General features: G+C 39.3%; 1 protein-coding gene and 1 long non-coding RNA gene across 3 annotated transcripts; one reads left to right on the forward strand and one right to left on the reverse strand.

The window, feature by feature from the left end:
* The first annotated feature begins 9,023 nt into the window (after nucleotides 1–9,023).
* LOC307006875 lies at nucleotides 9,024–11,344 on the forward strand. The gene is made up of 3 exons (XR_013799538.1): nucleotides 9,024–9,146; nucleotides 9,345–9,385; nucleotides 11,240–11,344. It is a non-coding gene; the product is annotated as an uncharacterized lncRNA (long non-coding RNA).
* A 4,136-nt stretch (nucleotides 11,345–15,480) lies between these two features.
* Nucleotides 15,481–20,143, reverse strand: tmem182b (transmembrane protein 182b). 2 transcript variants are annotated; one of them, XM_079628515.1, is made up of 6 exons: nucleotides 19,864–20,143; nucleotides 19,658–19,788; nucleotides 19,177–19,303; nucleotides 16,529–16,624; nucleotides 16,288–16,425; nucleotides 15,481–16,185 (listed from the first exon to the last, which is right to left on the reverse strand). In XM_079628515.1, exons 1-6 carry the CDS (start codon nucleotides 19,886–19,888, stop codon nucleotides 15,917–15,919), a joined length of 786 nt encoding a protein of 261 aa, XP_079484641.1. In that variant the 5' UTR covers nucleotides 19,889–20,143; the 3' UTR covers nucleotides 15,481–15,916. The 2 variants fall into 2 exon arrangements, with proteins under 2 accessions (XP_079484641.1, XP_079484642.1); XM_079628516.1 differs by having other exon boundaries at nucleotides 19,860–19,961.
* Nucleotides 20,144–23,396: the final 3,253 nt, after the last annotated feature.

Consider the following 23,396-nt stretch of genomic DNA (forward strand, 5'->3'; position numbering starts at 1 on the left):
TACATGAGATGTAGACTGAATAAATCCTTATCTTTAGCAAAATAAGCAAGCTGACATTCAGTACAACCCGTGTTATTTATTTAGAATCCATACAAATGTAATTTACGTCTTCTAGTTTGTCAAGAGATTTAAAGCACCGTTTTTGAAGACTGCGCATGTGCGAACGTACTCAACTATGTAAGAACGAGCCAAATATTGAGTCTGGTAATAAAGCAAAATAACAGAGAAAAAATTGAAATGGTCTTCAGATGCCATGTCTGTAACTTATATGACAAAATCTAGCATTAATTAGATCTCAAACAGCTTAATTAAAATAAGTTATTAGTGCACCACGTGCGAGACGTCATAGACCAACGTGGTTGAACGATACTTTGCGACATACGGTTTCGGGAAACAGTCGTGACTAGCTAGTTGATTTCTCCAACGATGCATCGTATTATGGTAGTTAAGCAGTGAGCTATATAGTTGTACGGGAAACGCACCCCTGATTGGTTTATTGCACGTTACGCCCAAACCACACCTATGAGTAAGGTTGCTACTTCAGACCAACCCATTTTAGATTTGCGTCGGGGTGTCTGCCCACAAAGTTATGTGCGTTTCGCATTTGATACTTGCGTTTCAGATCGTTAAAATAGGGCCCTTTGAGTGAAAAGTTTAAATAAATAAATAAATACTTACATCACTCAGTCACTTACATTTGATTCTACTTCATAATTCAAAATCCTTAGTATAATAATAATAACAACATTGTTAATAACATAACGTGTTATTCCTTTATAGATTGCAAAGTCCAGATTTTCAACATGGTCTCAGACCTTTGGAACTCACTTTATGCAGGGAGAGAGCTAAAATTCACTAGGCCCTGGACAATTTTGTTTACACTTCTCCCTAGGCCAAATGAGTCAATGCTATGTTTTTTTGCATGTTGCTAGAAGTGTTGCCACATATAGCATCTTTGTCACTTTTCATCTGGTGCAAACCCCTTCTGAAGTCTACTGTTGAAAAACTAAGATGGGAGTCTTCACACATATCATCTGAAAGTCTTAAGGCGCAACAAATGGTCATGTAAAATGATGTGCAAATATTAGATGCTGAGGGTTGGGTTTTGTCATTTGTGTGAAGATTGAGTGAAATGATGCAGGAATCATTTTTCTTTGATTTGTACCATGAATATGTATTTTCTGCAAACATTATTAATGACTCCTTGTTTACATATTCATGCTCATATAAATGCCATTTCACTAATAATGTGTGAAAAAAGTTTGTCTGTTAAGTTTGAGGCTATGTTGTCTATCAAGGGTAATGACGGTTAACGGATACGGATGAATAATAACAGCATTAATCTTAACGTTTGTGGCTATTTCCACAGACACTGCAGTGCTTCTAAAAAAATAGTTGTTTGAACTAGACATTTTGTTTTCCTTTAGAATAACAACTTGTTCATCAAAAGTGAGAGAATGACACAATTGACTTGCCTAAAAGAATTAGAACTAAGAGTAGGATTTATAGTGTGCTTTCATTTGCAAATCACTGGCTGCAGCTATGTTAGTGGTCATATGTTTAGGGCACTTCCTGTTTGTTTTCCTTCTTCATTTCATTTCCATCATAACTGTATGTGCTAATCTTTAAAGGGATAGCTAACCTAAAAATTAATATTGCTGTTAATTTACTCACCCTCAGGCAAAGCTCGCACTCCAGACTGCCATAAATGCGATCAGTTTGCCGAGGCTGTTACAGGTAATAATGTTGTAAATAATGTTCAGTTTCATGCACAGACAGATTTTTTCGCTTCATAATCCTCAATGTATCATCCGAAACCACAGGTATTATTTTAGTTTTGACTAAATAATACCACTTTTGAAGTGACGGTAGCCATTGACTTTTTGAGTCAATGTTATTTGTATTATGTCAATTGTATTATGAATCACCAAGGACCACGGTTTCAGCTAAAAAATAATCTTTACATTTCTACTGACGATAAAAAGTCACCTACATCTTGGATGGCCTGAGGGTGAGTAAATTAACAGCAACATGTTTTTATTTTTGGGGTAAACTATCTCTTTAAGCGATTACTCTGGATTAAACTCCACCCAGACCATTAGAAGTGTGAAGCCAGACTATCAGAGTGCATCGTTGATCTTTAAATGCAAAGAATTCTTAAATAAATAACCCTGGGATGAAGAATACTGTGATTTGTTTAAATAGTTTAGCCAGTTTGATCTCCTGGCACTCATGATACAGTGATAGGACAAACCTCTTAAAGGTGAAGTGTGCAATTTATGCACAGTTCGCATCACTGAACGGAATTATAAAAATTCTCCATAACTGCCATTGGTTTAAAAAAATAGATATTCCAGTCCCAAACTCACATCAATGGTTGAGCCTGCATTGCCATGCCATGGTTGGACCAGAGCAATGTCCAGATAGGCACTAGAGAGCAACAGTCTTTTCAGGGAAGCATATAAATGACTTAAATGACCTGTTTACACTAAAACAAATGTTCTGTGTGAAAATTAATACATATTTTAATTTGAATGAACAGCTGACTGTTAATGTGTCTGTTTAGTCCAACACGCTGGAAATAATATGGCCAACCAATAAAATGTGTGCTTTTGGTCACATGCCCAGAACTGCTGCTGTTACATTAAACTATGACTTAGTAGCACTCACAAACAGATTATTTTGCTAAAAGACACAGTGAATGGCAAAGAAAGAATCTGGAACCGGCTCTCTTGTCTCTAAACTTTTGTGTTTGCTTTTGTTTATAAACACCATAGCAAATAAAAAAATCTGATCAACTGCAAATTGACTCATTTGAAAGCATTAGTGTTCTGCAAACAAAATCACTATATGTATGTGAATACTTTAGTTACTGTCGACATTATAATGACCTGAAATAAAATAAAATAATAAATGACTCAGGAAACCATTTTTTTTTAACATATTTTAGATAAGTTAAGATCCATAGATCCATTAAGTTGCATTTAAAACATTAAAACACATGTACATATCCTCCATAAACACACATTAGAAAATAACTAAATTTGGTCTGAGAAAGTGTCAGACAGCTAAAGTTGCTGAGGCAGGACTACTCAATTATGTTTTTAAGGCAGGGGTTAATCATAACAAGATCAACATTCTAGAAAGTTCTAAAAACATTTGCTGTAATAGAGTCTGTGCTGACGTCTGTCTAACTCTGCATATAGCATAAAACGCGCTGATGACGTGTGATGTCTGCGCGAGCAGGGTGTACAGAGGTATGAAAATACATACATTGACAGACGACATCGTATAATTGCATTCGGACTGATTGGACGAACATTGTATGGTCCTACGCCTTCCACATACGTTATATATATATACAAATAAATGCATTTAGACCACTTAACTTAGTGATTGCTATCAGGATGTGAAAAGACATTCAACCAGCATAAATTTTTTTTTAAACAATTTAAATAAACTACCCTGCCTTTAAGTCTAAAGCTAACAAACTTTTTACAATACCAAATAATTTTTGTTTTGCACATTGTTGCAGGTTACACCAAAGCCAGCCATCCAACGACAGCACTCACCATGGCACCTAAACCATGCACACAGACTCACATACACGCACAACACGCCATCACCTCCCAGCCCCTCTGCTGAGCTGTTTGTTTAGGAATCTTGGCCTGAAAATTGTATTCCATCGACCATGCTCGCTATCAACACACAATTATCTGGGTTAATCATGTGGAACAGTGGCAAATTCACCTGGGGCTTAGGAACTAATGACATTCGCGTCTGGCCTGCTTTAGTGAAATAGCCCCACACCTGCAGCAGGAGAGACGAGATTGCCAAAGAAAATTTGGTCTCATTTTGTCCCCCTCCCATCTACCACTGCACCCTCACTCTCTTTTTTGCATCACTCTCTCTTTCTCTCTCCCTCTCTTTCATTTCCCTGCTCTCTTTCTCCTTTTCAAAATCTCCCTTTTTGCTCTTACAACTGTTCACTCTCCCATTTCTTCACCTGTTTCCATTCATACCTTCTCTTTCTTTCTGAACTCTTCTGTTTTTATCCTGTCACCTTTTCTTTAGTTTGTTTGTTTGTTTGTTGTGTCATTCTTTCCATCTCCTTCTTCCACATACCCATTGATTTCCTTCAGGTGTCATCTTCGTTGTTTCCAATTTTAAACAACGAGTCCGCCAGAATACATCAGCAAAAAAAGCGTCAGAGTTGTCATTGTCAATTGGGTGAAGAATGCCATTCTGATCAGCGTATCAAGACTCATCAGATGGGAAATGCATAAAACACCAGAGAATCAGACGAAAGCCGAGATGCTCACATGCGCGCTGGACGGCGAGATGTGCTCACACTGCATAATTATGGTGCGATTGTGAGCCAGCAGAAAGATGCTGTCACGACATCACCTCTCCCACAATCCCCCCGGCTTTATGAAGTCATTTCAGCCAACTTCCAATACAGGAAGAGAGTCTCATCGCTCATAATTATTTATCGATACTGTGACATACTTTTCTCATCACAGGCCGCATCCATGTGTGAAATAGCAGCGTGCAACTGGGAGATTATTACCTGTGTGATTGTGATAGGCTCCCTGTGTGCTTGGTATAATCAGCAGACAAGGCTGCCAATCAATGCAGCACTGAATCAACTCAACTCTCTCACTCAATCACATGGGTGTTGCATCTAGATCTAGGTAAGTTGGCATACTGTCTTACATGCAAACTGCATTGCCAGCGCCCATCACTTCCACAAAAGAAGACATGCATTAATGTTAATCGTCATGTCAGATGCCAAGCAAGTGTGAATGGAAAGCTATTGTATGGTGATTCAGTCCTAGAACGCAGAGTATAATATAGCAAACAGTTCACACAAGAGGCCAGACGCCATCAAGCACTCGTGTATATGCTGTCTATACACTTGTTATGCACACAAGCGACACCTCACATAAAGACCTTTGCGAGTCAACTCCTCCACACCGGGGCCAAGAAGCTTCAAATTAATTGAAAACTAAAATAAATAATCAAATTTAAGGCTTAAAGGTGCATTTTAGCACACGTGAAGGAAGCGTGCACATAGGACCGTGGTGGTGTTATCCTCCAAAGTCCATGACATGGTTTAACAGTCTCATAGAATTTATAAAACGCCCCTGAAGGCCCACATAATCTCTCCTTTTTTTCCGCTTAATGGGAGATAATACAGGAGCATACCCTGATGAATCAACACGCAACAGCAGCTTTAGTTTGATAATTAATACCGACGTTGGAAATAGATTTGTGATTTGGCAGCGCAAGTCTCTCAGTCTGATACGGCACAAGCCAAGCCCCCGTTCCAGCCGGATCTGCATCCATTCAGCTAATCTCATTTTTTCAATAGTGTTAATTCTTTGACTAAAGCCTGTTATCTCATTAAGAGCCCTGCCATGGGATCCGATGGCACCCTGACATCTGTATTCATTCGCCTCAAAATTAGTCCTGACACAAATTTAATGAAAAAAATGTCTCCAAACACAGGAGATTAGAAGACGGGCCAGGAATATCAGAAAAATTCCTTTCTATAGAAAGCGTTGTTGTTTTACTATTTTTTTTCCTTCAGAGGTGGTTTAATAACATTTCCATGCTGCCTCTGTATTCGGTTGTTTCATTAAAACCTCATGTGTATTGAGGTCAGACGTAAATCCCTCCTTCTAAGATCCTTAAATCTTGAAGCTGAACTGGTCTTTTCTACTGCGAGGTCGGGATTCTTCATGTCAGTCTCCGATTCTATGATCAATGACATATTTGATTAGACTGTCGCATCACTTTCAGTATTAATCTCATGACCAAAACAATTCCAAACAATAGAGGCGGGTGCTAAGTAAAATCCCTCTTCATCAGGAACCTTACTTCCTCATTGTTCACACCTCCTCCTCGCATCAGTCCCTGCTGCACGAGTACCAGCGCTGATAATTCTCTGCTTGAAAAAAGACATGAAAGCACTCATGGATGAAAGAAACTTGGATTTAATCTTTCTCTCGCTCACACTTCCAGTACACTGTGTCGATCATTTTTCTCGGGAAGAGTGTGGAGAGGCTGGGATGTGAAGCGGGGAGAACAGAAGAAAAGAGAGAATGGCTGCAAACTCATTAGTGAGAAGCAAAAAGTTTTTCATTCCTAATGTATATGGTGACAAATAAGAGTGTCTATGAAAGGAAAATATACAGTTTAAAACACAAATTGTTAAATTGTTAAAAAATTGGCTCTAGAATGTCCTGTGGTGTAAAACCATCAAGAAAAAAGTAATTACATATTTACTTACATCTTGAATACATAAGCCTACACATCTTATACGTAGCTATATATTTTTTTTCTATAAGTAAAAAAGTAAAGTAAAAAGTATTTTTACGCATACCTTGAATTATTAATAGCCTACATAAATATTACGTTTTTGGTAAGTTGCACCACAAAACAACCTGAACCTTGTCTTGTCATAAAAGGGTCAAATTATTAGATATTTTATGAGACTTATTGACACAGATCGACACATTGTGTCTTCTTGTTGGTTGCACCACATGATTTTGTTGGTCACACCAACTTGATTGTCATTAGGCAGACAAAGTCTTTCAAAAATTGATAGGAAGCAGTTTTCTTAAAATATTTTTTTCTAAGAAATAATAAAAAAATGGCAAAATAGTTAATAAGGCCTTTCTTTTCATTAAGATATCGGGCCAGTTTTTCATTGTATTCACCTCAAAAATAACAAAATTATTTTTTAATTAAAAAATTAAAAGCAGAAGAGGGCTATTCAAGTCTCTGAATTAATTGTATTTTTATTGTATTTTTAAATACAATAATAGTTCCAGAAAAAAAGGAGCAACTTTTAAAAACTGACAAAGAATCATCAGCATTGCAACAGCTGCTGCATCCTTGATTTCTAAGCACCTAAATTTGGGGGTGCCGGTGCTTAGAAACAAATAGTATTAAAATAATCGGGCCTAATGTTAATAACCAATTGAGATTATAAATATAAGAGGGGAGATCTAAGAAGACTTTTAAATTCAAATGATTAAAGGACTAATATATCAGCAAACAGGGAAAACCGAAACAAAGAAAACACAGTATAATGCACTCCATATGCAAATATTATCTCTCCTAAAAAGAGTAGTGGGCAGCCCTGGCAGGGTGAAAGAGAGGAGGGTCTGCCAGGCTCAGTGCCAGAGATGGACAGGGGTTTGTTCAACACCTCAGTGTGTGTGACATGTCTAACAGCGGCATGCTGATCTCTCCGATCCTCATTAACCTGCCGCAGAGCAGAGAGGGGAAGCACGGGGCACAGGGGCGCACAGCAATCACAGAACTCATTATGGACCCCTAAAAGAGTTGGCCAGAGCGAGTGAGCAACAGAGAGAGAGAAAGACAGACAGAATAGCCAAAGGAATGAGAGTGCTGGCAGGAATCTCTGGAAAATTAAAGAACAGCCTTTTGCTGAAGAGTTCTCTGTAAATGAGATATAAGTGGGATTCACACAATGCAGAAGACATTCACAGCACCGCAGATTGTGGCCCCTAAATTCGAATCAAATCAACTGTCTGTTTTTCTCCCTGATAATATAAAAGGAGCCATCCAATGCTCTCTCCAGGGACAACATGCCAGGCCCCAGGCCCTTTGAGCAAAAGCCCAGACAAAGCATCATCTCAGAATATGACCTCCAGAGGGCCCACTCATAAACAGACAGCGCTCAAAGGAAGAAGGGAGCATAATTGTGGAGGGGACAGTGGTCCAACACCAGGTCCCCTGGTTGAGAGGTCTTGAATCCAGAAACAGCCATTTTCTCTTCTTGGCTAGCATGTGTAGGAGGTAATTGTGCCCCCTGGGTGTGTGCTCTAGATGAATAGTTTGGCATACAAGCGGCCTATAGCCTGCATTGAATAAAATCATATGAAGTGCAATTTCAACAAAATATCATAGTGTAACCATCAAGGAAACAATTATGACATATTTCCTTGAGTGTGCACAATCTTAAATATTAAATGGTTACTATTTTTGAAAGTATTTTTGCAAATATCTTGAAAACAGCATGTTTTGGGGGAGTCGCACCACATAACGGTTTACAACCTGAACAATGTATAATATTCTTCATTTTATGACAATGCCTTGTCATAAAATGGTCAAATAATATGTTTTAAGAGACTTATTGACATTGACACATTCACAAGGGCCTTCAGGGGTCCTCTCTATATAATTTACTTTTTTGTTGTTGTTGTTTTCTTTTCTTTTTGCATGTTGATTGAATTGAATAAAATAATAATAAATTGTCACAATGAAATGTCACAATCTTTGGTTAAATTTTTTTATAGCTACTTTAAATGGCCAATAATTAAAACTGAAAAATATTTAATGATTATGGCCTATTTTAAATTAAATTTTAACGAAACATTAAACTTTTTCATTCATATTCAAGAGAAATGGGGGATGCCAACTTTAAGAGGCTTTTTGCTTGCTTTGCAGTAAACTTTGGCATTGTAGGCTAGTTTTTTTTTTTTTTTTTTTATCCATTTGATTTATTTATTTGTAGTCTATGTGTGTGTGAGTTTACAGCGTCTCGTCGCTTCTTTTATCCGTATCTCCAAGAGAAACTGCGAAGAGATTAAAATGCTTCACCGCTTGTCGTTAAAGCTCCTGAGGTAATTGTTCTGGACAGTTCTATCTCTCTGGGACAAAGACCCTCGGTGATGAGGGGGACGAACAACTGCGCGAGCTGTGCGGGTGACAGTCGAGCCGCGGGAAAATATCGTGCGGGGGGTTGTGGGCAAGCACCGGTAATGAATCTGCCAAGAGACGCAGTGGAAGAAAGAAAAAAATTGAATCTGAGGTGATATGACCGAATCCGACTCCCCCTTATTCATTAAAACCTACCTTAAAACATCAATTCATCGCGGTGGTTTGACGAGGGTCGGGGCTGACAGAGATGTTTAAGTTGGCGGAAGCGGATGTGACAGGTCCAGGTGTAATTATACGCGCCAAACTCGCGACTCAGATTAACGGTGCGGGGCTTTGCGTCAAACATTAAAGACAGATCTGCGCGGATGAGGCGCTTCACTTCATCTAAGTCAAACTCCACCATCTCTCGGAACATCTCAGGGGTCTGTTTGCCTTTTCCAATTATAAAGGTGTGACAATAGGCCGAACGAATGTATTGTAATTCTTTCATGCAAGAATCATTGTAGAGGAAAATGGAGAACATTGAGGTTTAGATCAAAATGTGCCAATTTGATTCATGTTTATTTCAAATGTACAGTTATTATCTGAGCTCCCGTGTCTTATTCATAAAACAGTGATTTATTTTTCAATCTCAACTGTTGTTTCAGCTATCTGGGATCAGCTTTTGGATAAGACTCAGTTCCCTGGGGTGAGCGCCGTTTCCATAATGTCAAAGTAAAGTTATCAAGATCTGAAGCAACACTGCTCTCTAGTGGCGACTTTCTATGAGACAGTCCATATGCATTAAATAAAATTAATGCAAACGTCTTGCAAACGTAGCCTACACTTAGTCAAAGATTGAAATCTTTGGTTTTTATGTTTTTGAAAGAAGTCTCTTATTCTCATCAAAGCTGTATTTAGGCCTATTTGATTTAAAAAATACAGTAAAAATAGTAGCTAATATTGTGAAAGATTATTAAAATTAATTAAAAATTAATATTTAAATTACGTTATTTTAAAATGTAATTTATACGTGATAACAAAGCTGAACTTTCAGCAGCCATTACTCAATGGTTCTTATTATCAGTGTCAAAAAGTTTTTTTGCTGCAATGTTTTTGTGGAAACCGTGATAAAAAAGTCAGGATTCTTTGATAAATAGAAAGTTCAAAATAACAGCATTTATTTTCAATATAAATATTTTGTAATGTTATAAATGTCTGTCACTTTTGATCAATTTAGTGCATCCTTGCTGAATAAATGTATTAACTTCTCTTTTTTAAATATTAACCTATAAACTTGTAAGTTGTAATGGATCAAGGTTTCCACGAACATATGTAAGATCAAAGATAGCCTATATATTCAGCCTGATCTCATGAAAATGCATCTCTATAGCACCCATTGTGTTTATCGTGCAATTTATACGTGAAAATTAGTTTTTACGTGCATATGATACGCATTTTTCACTTGCATTTGATACGCACTTCATTGCGTGTCTAATACACACGCACCCCACACCACTAATCTTAACCAAACGTATAATACATACCTACCCTAGCCTACCCATGCGTATCCTATGCACGTAAAAACTAATTTTTGCGTATAAATTGCATGATGAACATTGCGTGCTATAGAGACGCATTTAGTGTGACCGGGTTGATATATTAGTTTTCAATATTGATAATAAGAAGAAGAAATGTCTCTTGAGTACCAAATCAGCATATTTATTTGCACATAATTCAGCAGATTATTTCTGAACGATGTAGGACACTAAGGACTGGACCAATGGCTGCTGAAAATTCAGCTTTGCCATCACCGGAATAAATTATATTTTGCCATATATTAAAATAGAAAACAGTTATTTTAATTTGAAATAATATTTCACAACATAACTGTCATTGCTTGATTTTGATCAAAAATCAAGTAGTAATATTGTGAAATATTATTAAACTGCAGCCTTGGTGAGAGACTTTCAAATACATTACAGCAAAAAAGAAAAAATGCTTTTCTTGCTTAGTGTTTTTGTCTTGTTTCCCATCCAAAATCTAAAAGTTATTACATCAAGATGCATTTACTAGATATAATAGCATAAGATGTAAAAAAGCAAAATTATCTTCCAGTGGGGTAAGAAAAAGAATCTTAAAACAAGATTACTTTTCTTACCTCACTGGCAGATCATTTTGCTATGACGTCTATATATAAAGAAGCTGTGTGTTGCTACCGGAGACCCTTCCCCTGAGGGTTTTGAAGGAGCATGTCCGGTTTTTCCCAGCCGGTCAACCGCTTCAGGGCTCGGACATAGGGCTAGGAATGCACATGCTTCGGCTTTGTGCCCTTTGTAAACCGTTTTGCCGACCCCGCCACCTGTGGTCCTTCGAGGTGCAGCAGTTTCCAGTGAGCATAGGCCCTGTTTCCACTTAGGAATGTTGCGGAAATTAAAGCTTTAGCATAAGTTCTGCCGGGAAGACTTAATTGTTACGTCACTTATTACCTTCTCATCTATCCAATCATATTCTTATACTTGTGGTATAAAAGATTGGTACTTACACACGTCTGAGTTCGCAGATGCTGACGCTTCCATTCACCGCCATCCTTCCCACCACCACCAAGGTGGGTCTTTCCTTCCATCCTCCCCAACACCACCAGGATGGTCTCTTCCCTCCATCCACCCCACAACCACCAGGATGGTCCCTTCCCATACCTGGCAGGGGGTCGGCTGCGACCCTGCCTTCGTCTTCAGGCAAGATATGCAGAGTCCGGACACTCGGATTGCAAGCTATGGACGGGGCCTACGCAAAATAACTTGATTGCTTGCTGGGCTGTTAATAAATGTTTAATTGTCAAAGTATTTATTCTCCCGAGTCTTTCTGGTAGAACTAAGAGGAGATACACTCACTCCGAGGAGCGTGTTGGAGAAGTATGGTTGATTTGTTTCCTGCCGGTCATCCTCTTCAGGGCATCGGATATATTACTCAGTCTACCCTTGAGATCATCCTCCAGAGACTGATATATCTTTCATGCAGACAGAAAAAGGAGTGTGTTGCCTCTCGAGGGGTTCTCAGGGGCTCCCTGTAGTGTTAGCTTCCTTCAAGGAGGATTGAATAAAATTCAGCTTGGTTCCTGCTGGTCAGCCACTTCAGGACACTGTGCTTTATATCTCCAAGTATACCCGAGGTCAGCCTCGAGAGGCTGGTTCCAAAGAAGGATGAGGGTTGCATCCTATTATAGGTCTGCATCTCTTAAACAGTACTCTGAGGAGATACAGATTAAACATTTTGATGATTCCTTTTATCGTAAGGCAAATCCGGTCCAAGGACTGTTTTGTCATGATCTATCTAAGGATGCATACTTCCAAATTTCCATTCTTCTTCAACACAGGAAGTTTTTGAGGTTCACTTTCAGAGACGAATCGTACCAGTATCAGGATCTTCCATTTGTCCTACCATTATCCCCTCGCACATTAGTGAAGGGCATGGATGCAGCACAGTCTCAGGAGATGGCGGTTTGGCATTGTCATCCTCGCCCACATAAAGCAGTCAGGGTTTAGACCAAATGCCGATAAGATTATGCTTCTTCCTGTGCAAATGACAACTTTCTGGGAGTTATAGGGACTCGTTTATTCTTACAGCAGTGTATAGAATCAGGCTAGGCCAAGATGTCACCTTAAAGCAGTTTCAGAGACTGCTGGGACTCATGGGACAGCTGCGTCCAACGTGATACCTTTTGGCCTGCTGTACATGAGATCATTACAGTGGTGGCTCAGAACCAAGGGATCAAGATTACACGTAGATGCCCTCGTACCTTGGTGATGTGGAAAAAACCTTGGTTTCTGTCCCAGGGACCTGTGTTAGGGGCGTCCTGTTAATGATGTTAACGACATGTTAATGACAGACGCTTCCTCACAGGCTAGGTAGCGATCTTGGAGGGTCGCTCGATTCATCGCCTGTGGGGAGAGCCTCATCTCTCATGGCACGTATACTGCCTGGAGATGTTGGCTGTCTTTCTAGCTTTGAAGTACTTCCTCCCAGACTTCAGGAGCTAGCATATTCTAGTTCGAACAGACAACACTTTGGTAGTCTCCTACATAGAGTGTTGTGGCTCGAGGCCCCCTAAGTGAGCTTGGGAGTTCTATGAAGGCTTCGAGAAAGAGGTCTTAACATTAGGTTCAGGCATCTGAGGACGCAATAACGAGGGGGAGCGAAATCCATCTGCTCCTCTGCGGACCCCTCAGGAAATCAATATGTCAACCCCGCCACCTACAGCACATCGGTTTCCAGTGAACGCAACCTCAGTGTCCACCCTACCACGCTGCGGCCATGAGGGGTTCATCCTCCCCAAGGAGGCCTGTAGAATAATTAGTTTGGTCGCTCTCTTCCATTCACTCGCTTCAGGGCACCAAACCCAGTATTCAGAATGCACTAAAGTTCAGCTTCGAGAAGCTGATTCCTTTGGTAGAAAGCTACACTGAACCGACCCGGACCCGTTGATTATTTGATTAGTTGGACCCGGACCCGTGCAGAACCGAGAAATGCCATAAATCTACTACCCAGAACCGACACAGACCCATCTATTGTTTGAAAGTTGGACCCGACATGATTGGCCTATATTCCAAAGCATATTGTCAATAAAAAGTCAATAAACAAGTTACTATAATAAAAAATAATTATTACTTAATGTTAGTAGCTTTCTCCCTGACTGCGAAGCATAATGCTCCTTGCCAAGAAAGTTCCATCCATGTTATTCCTCTCTTGACGATTGAAAGAGCGTGCTTAATCCACTCATTATTCCAGCTTCAAAAGTCCACTTGCTGTCATGGTGACAGATGACAAATGCTACTTTGCAGTTTTGCCCTTTTGAACTATCATAACGATTGCTCCTTCAGTGTCATGGCCGCTGACGTTAGCATTATTTATTTGCAATCATCTCTGTGCTTTCTGAGCAGAGTCTGACCAAAAATGTTTGATAAAATAAAACGGTTTATTCATAATATTATTATAAAAATGGGAGAAAGAAAGTGTGACCAAGGCTATGTCTGTGCGCTTTCCCCCCCAATCGCACTTCTCCCAGTTTGGTTTTTGGACCTTCTATTGCATGCCGGGGGCACATTATAAAATTATAAATTGTGGGTCTTACCCCTGAGGGGGATCAGCTCTGGTCTCCTAGCTGATGTTGTAGAGACCATCTTAAACTCTAGAGCTCCCTCCACTAGGAAACTTTATACCATAAAGTGAAGAGTTTTCACTTTTTGGTGCAGATAGCATAAGTTGGACCCAGTTGCCGGAGTTCCTTCAAGATAATTTTTCTGCCGGTCTTTCCCCATCCATGCTTAAAGGTCTATGTGGCTTCCAGCTGCCTTCCATGCACAATTAAGCGGTAGACCACTGGGGAAGTACCTTGTTTCCTTTTTGGCGAAAGAGGACTGCCTGGCTTCCAAACAGATCAGCAAGTGGATTGTGGAAGCAATTTTTATGGCTTACGAGGTGCGAGGTCTGCCCTCGTCTCTACCCAAAGTATTGCATCTAGTATGGCAACGAGCATTGTTGTGGGGGCATCCCTTTGTAGCTTCCGCAGTACACTATCACACGTCACAAGGTGATGCATGCAGCACCAATCAACCAATTGCCGCTATCGCCGCACATCACGACACAGTCGAAGGTAAGTCCGTGGGAAAGAACGACCTGGTCATCAGGTTCCTGAGAGGAGCGAGGAGACTAAATCCTCCTCGCTCTCCTCTCGTTCCCTCTTGGGACCTCTCAGTGGTTCTAACTGCCCTGTAGAGTGTTCCCTTTGAGCCTCTGCAATCAGTGGAGCTTAAGTTCCTGTCAATCAAGACAGCGCTCCTGGTTGCTTTGGCCTCCATCAAGAGGGTAGGGGACCTGCACGCATTTTCTTTGGACGAAGCGTGCCTGGAATTCGGGCCGGCCTATTCTCACGTGATCCTGAGACCCCGGCCTGGATATGTGCCCAAGGTTCCCACCACTCCTTTCCGGGACCAGGTGGGGAACCTGCAAACGCTGCCCCTGGAGGAGGCAGACCCAGCCTTGGCATTGCTCTGTCCAGTACGCGCCCTCCGTGCTTACGTATACAGAATGCAGTGTTTCAGGACCTCAGACCAGCTCTTTGTCTGTTATGGTGGGAAACTGAAGGGAAAGGCTCTCTTCAAGCAAATGTTGTCTCACTAGATAGTGGACGCCATTGCTTTGGCTTACCAGCAGCAAGGTCAACCGTGCCCCCTTGGTGTGACGGCCCACTCCACCCGGAGTGTGGCCTCCTCTTGGGCTCTAGCACATGGCGCCTCGCTAACAGACATCTGCAGAGCTGCAGGCTGGGCGACACCCAACACATTCGCCAGATTCTATAATCTCCGAGTGGAGCCAGTGTCCTCCCGTGTACTCGCTTCAACCAGCCGGTACTAGGACCCGCTCAGGTGTCTTCGCTTGCTCGCCATTCCACTCCACGGACTGGATACGTGCGATATTCTCCTCAGGTGAGCCTGATAAGCCCTGAGTTCCTCCAGCGCTGTTGACGCCAGTTATGCCTCTGGCAGCTTTCGCATTGGCTAGGTGCCGCCATGTGTATTTCCACTGTAAGCCTCTCTCGAGCATGTGTCTTTCCCTTGGCAAGCCAGTCTGCCACCCCTGGGGTTGAAATATTCCACCCTGCGGGCTGAACACCCCAGTGTTCTCCGTATGCACCTCCCTCCGGGTCATATGTGTATTCTTAAGTGTTCTAAAACATGCACTCAGATTTGCTGTGCAGGCGGCACATAAATACATTAAACTGTAGGCAGAAAAATGCATATATAAACTTGTTCAGGTTTTATGACATTTCTGTAATTAATAACAGTGTATACTATTTTCACTCTTAAATGCAGAGCACTGAAGAGACATGGATGTTCTGAGAGAGCAGACGCGCCTGGTCCATTACCAATGACGTCACTCAAAATTTTAATTATGAATAAAAATCTATATTTTCCCTGTCTTGCAGAACAAAATAAAGATGATATTGATTATGTAAATAATTGTTATTGTTTATTGTCTATTTAACCAATTTAATAATTAAAATAAAAAAGTTACCAGGAAAACTCCAAACACATGAATATCCTGCTAAACATCTTTTGTCATAGAAGGCAGAAAACCATAAATATTCAGAACAATATAAGGGCTCCCCCTAAATTATGACAGAATTATCATTTTTATGGGTGCATTGGGAAAGAGTCATTGTCATGTTTACACAACAACACTACACACATTCCTCTCTCAGTGAGCATGGCTGATTCTCTGTGTCCCTGGCTGATGATCTGCTGACTGATGGAATGAGCAGGAGAAGTAGGCCAGTGAGAAAGCAGAAGAAGGCAGCAGTGGGGGCCAGCATAAAAGACGGACCATAGTGCACACTGAGCTGCAGATGAGGGCACACTATGTGTCTGCGCTGGAGGCCGTACCGCTCCAAAGAGTCCGAGACCTGCACCCACACAGCAAACAACAGCACTACCGACAGGATTAGGACACCTGCATATGAAAAGAGAGAACATTTGAGTAAAATCACTGTAGAATCACTACAAAGTAAGTTTTTTTTTTTTTTTACTTTCAACTACACCTTTTTTTTCTCACCCCCAGTTATAAAGAGAGCCCCTCCAGCCTCATAAAGGCGATGGCTGGTCCCTGCGGTTGCACAGATTGTGACAAACCCACCAATCATCACAGAGAGGACTCCCAGAACAAATATAACGCACCAAAAGGCCCTTTGCACTGACAATGGAAAAACGAGTTTTATTATTTTGTCCACACAGTAAATGAGAAGGAATTCCATCATTGGCAACATATTGTAGAGCAAACTGCTGCGAAATCTCACCTGTAACAGAGTCAGAGATTCGAATCTTTGGAAGTCCTGAAATGGGAGCATGAGACAAGTAGGCTGGCATGCAAACCTTCTGGGATGGCTGATTGGCTGGTGAAAAAATGAAGAAGTTTGTTTACAAGAAAGAGCAAACAGCCAGGTGTTGTGTTGTGCTTCCTCTAGAAGAAAAGTTACATTAGACATGCTCGTTTAAAAATAAGCGTCAGCAGAAATGTTGTAGAAATTCTCGCTATCTATAGAAAGGAGGAAGTGAAGTGCAGATGTGCTCAGATTAGAAAGTATACAGTGCATTCAGAAAGTATTCAGACACCTTCCTCTTTTTTTCACTTTTGTCACATTTTTTAAGCCTTATGCTAAAATTCTACACTAAAAATCGAGTTTCTACACTGCATACTGCCCATATACTGGCAAAGCAAAAACCCCATTTGTTATAACTTTGCAAGTTTATCAAAAAGAAGGTGGGTGCAGGTATAGGCTACAATCACATTGGCGTAGCCTACTGTATCCCTATTTAGACCATATGGCAATTTGAATAGCAGTGAAATTCAGACGGGTGTGGGGAAAAACTGCATTTAAACCCTTTTAGCACAAGGCTAGGCCTACTACATAATAAACTATAACAAATGTGTCATGTTATGTCAGTGTATTGGTTTCCTTTTCATGGACTTTTAGTTTGTATTGTTTTATTTCCTGTTTTCCTTGTCTTGCGGTGCATCTGAAATCGCATACTGTGTAGGTACTACAGTACATTAGATTTTGAACTTACTTTGCGACCGAAGTCATCCAGGTTTTTTCTTACTGTTTATCGAACAGACGAACACTAGGTATTCGGACATACTACTCTATTGGCATACTATTTTTCACATACTATATACTGTAGTAGAGAAGTATTCGAATTTCGACGCAGTGTTTGTTTAGTTTGTGTTAGTTTACCTTTGGTGTCATGTATTTCACAGGTTGTATTTAGTTAGTTCATTATATTGCATATATGGGCCCTTCTACAGAATTGGTTCAAAGTCAGAGTTGGAAACATCTTGAAAAATACGTATGTATGCAAATTGTAATATCCAAGTTACACATTTCTAGTAATTGCGCAGCTATCTCATATTGTATTTTCAAAAAGTTTTGAAATATTTTTCCTCTCCCCAAATTTGCCACTACCGAAACACAATCTAATATGAAGGGTCATATCGATCTATTAATATTTTGTTTACATCTACCTTAAATAAATATTTAAATATATTTTTTGCTATTTTATTACAAAGTTTTCATAAGTACATTTATTAAATTACAATGATTATTTAAAAAATATTTCAAGTATGGGATGTTTTGTATTTTGAATCCAATCTTTCTTTGTATAAGGCATTAAGTTAATCATACTGATTTCAAAGTAAAGGATTCATTAGTTTGAATATACATTGAAACAAACACTATCATAACATCTTAGTTGGTAATTCAATATACTTTATTTTTGACAAAACATCCCATGTTTCGGTCGTGAGTGACTTCACATTTTTGCGACCACATTACATTAAAGAATTTTAACTGTCATATTAAAACACTACTAAAACATACTAATGTGTGTGTTCACTTGCATCCACTCATTCATAGTAATATTGTAAGATTATGTGTTCTCTTTTGTCACCACCAAAACAATGATGTCACAACCGAAATTTCACCACATGCTTCGGTCATGACTGTTTCGTTATGACAATTTTAGATACTTTTAAGCCTTGCTCAAAGATGCACATGGTCAGCACATGTTAGCTAGCACAGTTCTGAACAGTTATACTCAGATAAAAACTCAATCTTATGGAATAACACCCCAAAAGGTCTGTTTTATTGTAGAAAAAAGGTGTTTAGTAGTGACGTTCCGTAATACACACAGATTTTCTGATTTTTTAACACATCTATCTCAAAATGATGGTACCTAGCAACTGTAGCTATGAGAGAGAGGGACACGGGAATATTTCCTAATCAAAAATATAGGGGTGTAGTTAAAATCAGTCTCAGCCAATATAAAACATACACTGTTTTGGTAGTTACATGAAAATGCAGGACACTTTTTTTTTAACATATTTCATGATAATTATTATTTATTTATTTTTTCACTTTTTGTTAAAAATCAAAAAGATATTTTTAAAAACAACAATGGAATAAAATGCAAAAAAAAAAAAATTTAAATATCATCTTAGTTTGAAATGTAGGGGTTAGGGTTCAGGATAGCCACCTCCCAATTGAAAGTACCCAATAAATTATGATTTTATATATTATGCTCACTGATATTTTAAATGTTATTTTGGGTTTCAACAGATAATAGATTTTTTTTTTTTTTTTTTTTTTTTTTTTTTTTTGTGGTACAGCAGTTTGCACCAATTCTTTAGAATGGCCCATATATAAACTTCTGTTGTCTTAGTTCATGGTCTTGTGTTGGTTGTGTATGGAGCACACCGTTACGTTTTATATCCATGTTAGATGTCACACTTTTGTTTTGAGAGCTATTTATATGATCCATATCATCATCTTCATCATAATGTAACAAAATTAGCTCTCTCTTTTTTTTCCAAATGCAAGCAATTTAACAAGCAATAGTGCAATTGTTTCAAGTTGCATGCCAAGTACAAAATAAGGAGTTGACCTACTGATCCAAAAAGCCAGCATGCTATCCTGCTCTCTATCTGTACCGCTATAGGAACATCTCCAGAAGAGGCCCTCGTGGTAGAAAAGGGTGTTTTCAGCCTGAATGTCTGGTTTTGTTTGAGAGATATCCTAATAAAAAAAAAGACATATAAAAATCCATTTAAAATCTATATTATTAAAAAATAATTATCTTGCTGAAAGGTCACCACTGCATTTGGGGCCACTTACAAACTGTTCTTTGAAAGGTTCTTTGGGGAACCCAAAATATTTGTTCTGTGGCAAAAGTTTCTTTCTTGTTTCAATGAAACATATACAATGTAGGCTTATGATTCTAATGGTCTGAAGGTTTCATTTTTTCATTGTATGTCTGATGTATCAGATAAAGCTCTGTATTGGTGAATTCTCAGTCACTTGATTGTATAAAGTCTAATAAAACACATGAACAAATCATTTTAACACATGACAAATATGTCCGATCCTTACCTCTGTGACCGCATGATCACAAGATTCAAATGCCATAAGCCAGTAATCGGACCCAAGAGATCCCAGGACGAACACTGAGCTTAGAGCTCCAAAAAATCCAGCCAGGAACCATAAAACTACAAGACGCATAGCTGCTGAAAAAAGATTTTCTTGTCAGTCTCTTAATCACATTTAAATGCTCACATTAGTTTGTTTGTGTTACCAACACTGTCCAGCTGCTTTGTTAATCATCGGTCCACATTATTTCTTGTCCTTCAAGCTAAATGTTTGGTTATATCTCCCTCCGTTGTGGCCACTCTGCAATGACCAATGATAAAAAAAGACCGGACGCCACTATTCTTAGAGTCTAGGGACTCATAAGTCTGACCCAGCAAAATAAATCCAAACAGCTAATAAAAATCATCTTTGTATGTAACTGAAGAGACCTATGTGCGACAGATATTTTTCATCAATGACTGTAGCATTTCTGATATCAAGTTAAACTGTAATCAGTGAACTGGATTTTCATGAACTTAATCTGGTCTGGTGAGGTAATGGAATAGAAAATAGCATCTGTCGTCATGCATTACTGGAGTCAGTATTTGGTTTCCTTCTTTAATAAAAATAGCTGTACGACTGTGAAACGTTTATGAAATAGATCAACACACTTTTTTTTTAGACACTAATGTCCTAATTAAATGCATTCAACTTGTGAAATAACTGTACTGAAATATTTTGAAACATAATTGTTGTGTGTTTTATATAATGTGAAAATAAAACGCATAAGTGCACTTACACCTGCATGCAGATTCTTCTTCTGTCATCACAGCAGTGGTCTTAATCTTTGCCAAAACAATCAATCATTTCAGGACAGACGTTAAGTTTAGAGCACCATAATTCTGAATGTAAAAAGAATGTAGTTAGCATGCATGAGGTCAGTGTATATGCAAGTATAATAATTTACCACTATTAAAGTCATGAAGGTACATTTTAAATATGCAAAATATGTCTGGTTTAAGCAATTACCCTTGTTTTGCAGGTATATATGAAATAAATACACATTAGGCATCCATTTGTCTGCACATTCACAAAGACAAACAGCACAAACTTAAAAATCTGTCTGGCTTTTAGAAATATGATTATTTAAAAAAACCTATTTAAATTGAATAATTTAAGTGGCTTGCATAACTGGATTTGTTAGCAAGAATAGATAAAAAATATAGCTGCAAGCAGCAATCACCGGGGCCAAGCGCAAGCAAGACGACAAGACATGCCAAAGTGGCTGGAAGTGAGAGACCAACTGCAGCAAGGAGCAATTGAAGACATTTAAAGATGAATTTTGGCAAAATGGTTGAAAAATCACATACATTAACTAAAAATATGATTATCACTTTCGACCAATAGGTGGCGCAGTTACGAAACTGATGTGATGTGGTCAGAGTGAAGTGACAATGACACTTACAAAGTTTGGTGTCAATATGTCAAGGCATTGTAGATATAAAGCCTGAATAGTCATTTTGGCATCATGCCTCAACTTTGCCACTGCGGTATACGAAAACGGTTTCGTCTATCGACACGAAATCCATAACTTTTACTCGGCACGGTCTGGAGATGACACGATCCGATTTTGGTGAAAAACGGACCTTCGGTCTAGGAGGAGTTCGAAAAAGTAGGTTTTAAAAGAAAATAAAGATGGCGGACAGGAAGTTTGGCTGACTATGGCAAAATTGGTATCTATGTTTTCAGCATAACCCAAGGAATCTATTGAGATCAGTGTCATTACTATAGGCAAATTTATTCAAAAGTTATTAGCATTTTTGGAAATTTCATTATAACTTTTGACCAAAAGGTGGCGGTGTCTCATAAATTTTTGAGTACCTTTAGGGCGTTGTACTGATGACCCATACTGAGTTTCGTAACGATACGTTCATGCGTTCATAAAATACAGCATTTTAGCACATAATTCAAAATGGCCGACAGCCAAAATGGCCGATATGGGAAAATTGGATATCAGTCAACTCAGCACGACGCCCTGAATCTAACGAGACCACTTTTGTGATTTTTGGACAAACCGTTCAGAAGTTATAAGCAAAAACATAAATTCTTCATATCTCTGGACCAGTAGGTGGCGCTGTGCCGAAACGCAGCATGTAGCCTCAAGTCATGCTTGTGATGACATGTACCAAATTTGGTCTGAATCCGATAAAGCGTTGTGGAGATACGGCCTTACGTCTGTTTTTGCAAGCGCTACGTAAAATTTATTTGCGCGGTATTCGAGAACGGTAATTCGAATCAACTTGAATTCCATAACTTTTGGTCGTCAAGGTCTGGATAAGATCTGGTTCATTTTTCGTGAAATTCGGAGCAACGGCCTAGGAGGAGTTCGAAAAAGTAGGTTTTTCGGAAAATTCAAAATGGCGGGAAAACTATTATGACGGAAAATGACGTCATAGTGTGCAATCGAATCGTCGTGAGCTCAGGAATCAAAAGGAAAAAAGAATTTTGTTTCTAGCCCGTGTGGTTCAAAAGTTATTAGCATAAACATGAGTGAAACTTTGGACAGCTGGTGGCGCTAGAGGGAATGAGTTGGAGACTCCAAATTTGCTATGGTGATAGTTCAGGCTGTCCTCTATCACTGTGCCAATTTGTATAAGTTTCCCGCAAACGGTTCTATAGGCTGCCATAGACGCCCAGTCGGAAGAAAAAGAAAAAGAAATATAGCTGCAAGCAGCAATCACCGGGGCCAAGCGCAAGCAAGACGACAAGACATGCCAAAGTGGCTGGGAGTGTGAGACCCACTGCAGCAAGGAGCAATTAAAGACATTTGAAGATGAATTTTGGCAAAATGGTTGAAAAATCACATACAATAACTAAAAATATGATTATCACTTTCGACCAATAGGTGGCGCAGTTACGAAACTGATGTGATGTGGTCAGAGTGAAGTGACAATGACACATACAAAGTTTGGTGTCAATATGTCAAGGCATTGCAGATATAAAGCCTGAATAGTCATTTTGGCATCATGCCTCAACTTTGCCACTGCGGTATACGAAAACGGTTTTGTCTATCGACACGAAATCCATAACTTTTACTCGGCACAGTCTGGAGATGACACGATCCGATTTTGGTGAAAATCGGACGTTCGGTCTAGGAGGAGTTCGAAAAAGTAGGTTTTAAAAGAAAATAAAGATGGCGGACAGGAACTTTGATTGACTATGGCAAAATTGGTATCTATGTTTTCAGCATAACCCAAGGAATCTATTGAGATCAGTGTCATTACTATAGGCAAATTTATTCAAAAGTTATTAGCATTTTTGGGAATTTCATTATAACTTTTGACCAAAAGGTGGCGCTGTCTCATAAATTTTTGAGTACTTTTAGGGCGTTGTACTGATGACCCATACTGAGTTTCGTAACGATACGTTCATGCGTTCATAAAATACAGCATTTTAGCACATAATTCAAAATGGCCGACAGCCAAAATGGCCGATATGGGAAAATTGGATATCAGTCGACTCAGCACGATGCCCTGAATCTAACGAGACCACTTTTGTGATTTTTGGACAAACCGTTCAGAAGTTATAAGCAAAAATATAAAATCTTCATATCTCCGGACCAGTAGGTGGCGCTGCGCCGAAACGCAGCATGTAGCCTCAGGTCATGCTTGTGATGACATGTACCAAATTTGGTCTGAATCCGATAAAGCGTTGTGGAGATACGGCCTTACGTCTGTTTTTGCAAGCGCTACGTAAAATTTAT

This window comes from Phoxinus phoxinus, assembly GCF_949152265.1.
Source record: "Phoxinus phoxinus genome assembly, chromosome: 11".
In the NCBI taxonomy this organism is placed as follows: domain Eukaryota; kingdom Metazoa; phylum Chordata; class Actinopteri; order Cypriniformes; family Leuciscidae; genus Phoxinus; species Phoxinus phoxinus.

Coding starts and splice junctions, on each gene's coding strand:
- tmem182b (XM_079628515.1), bottom strand. CDS start 19,888: ATGATTAACAAAGCAGCTGGACAGT. Junction 19,789..19,863: donor TAACAAAGCAGCTGGACAGT/GTTGGTAACACA, acceptor TTTTTTCAGCAG/CTATGCGTCTTGTAGTTTTA. Junction 16,625..19,176: donor CATGCTGGCTTTTTGGATCA/GTAGGTCAACTC, acceptor TTTTTTCACCAG/CCAATCAGCCATCCCAGAAG.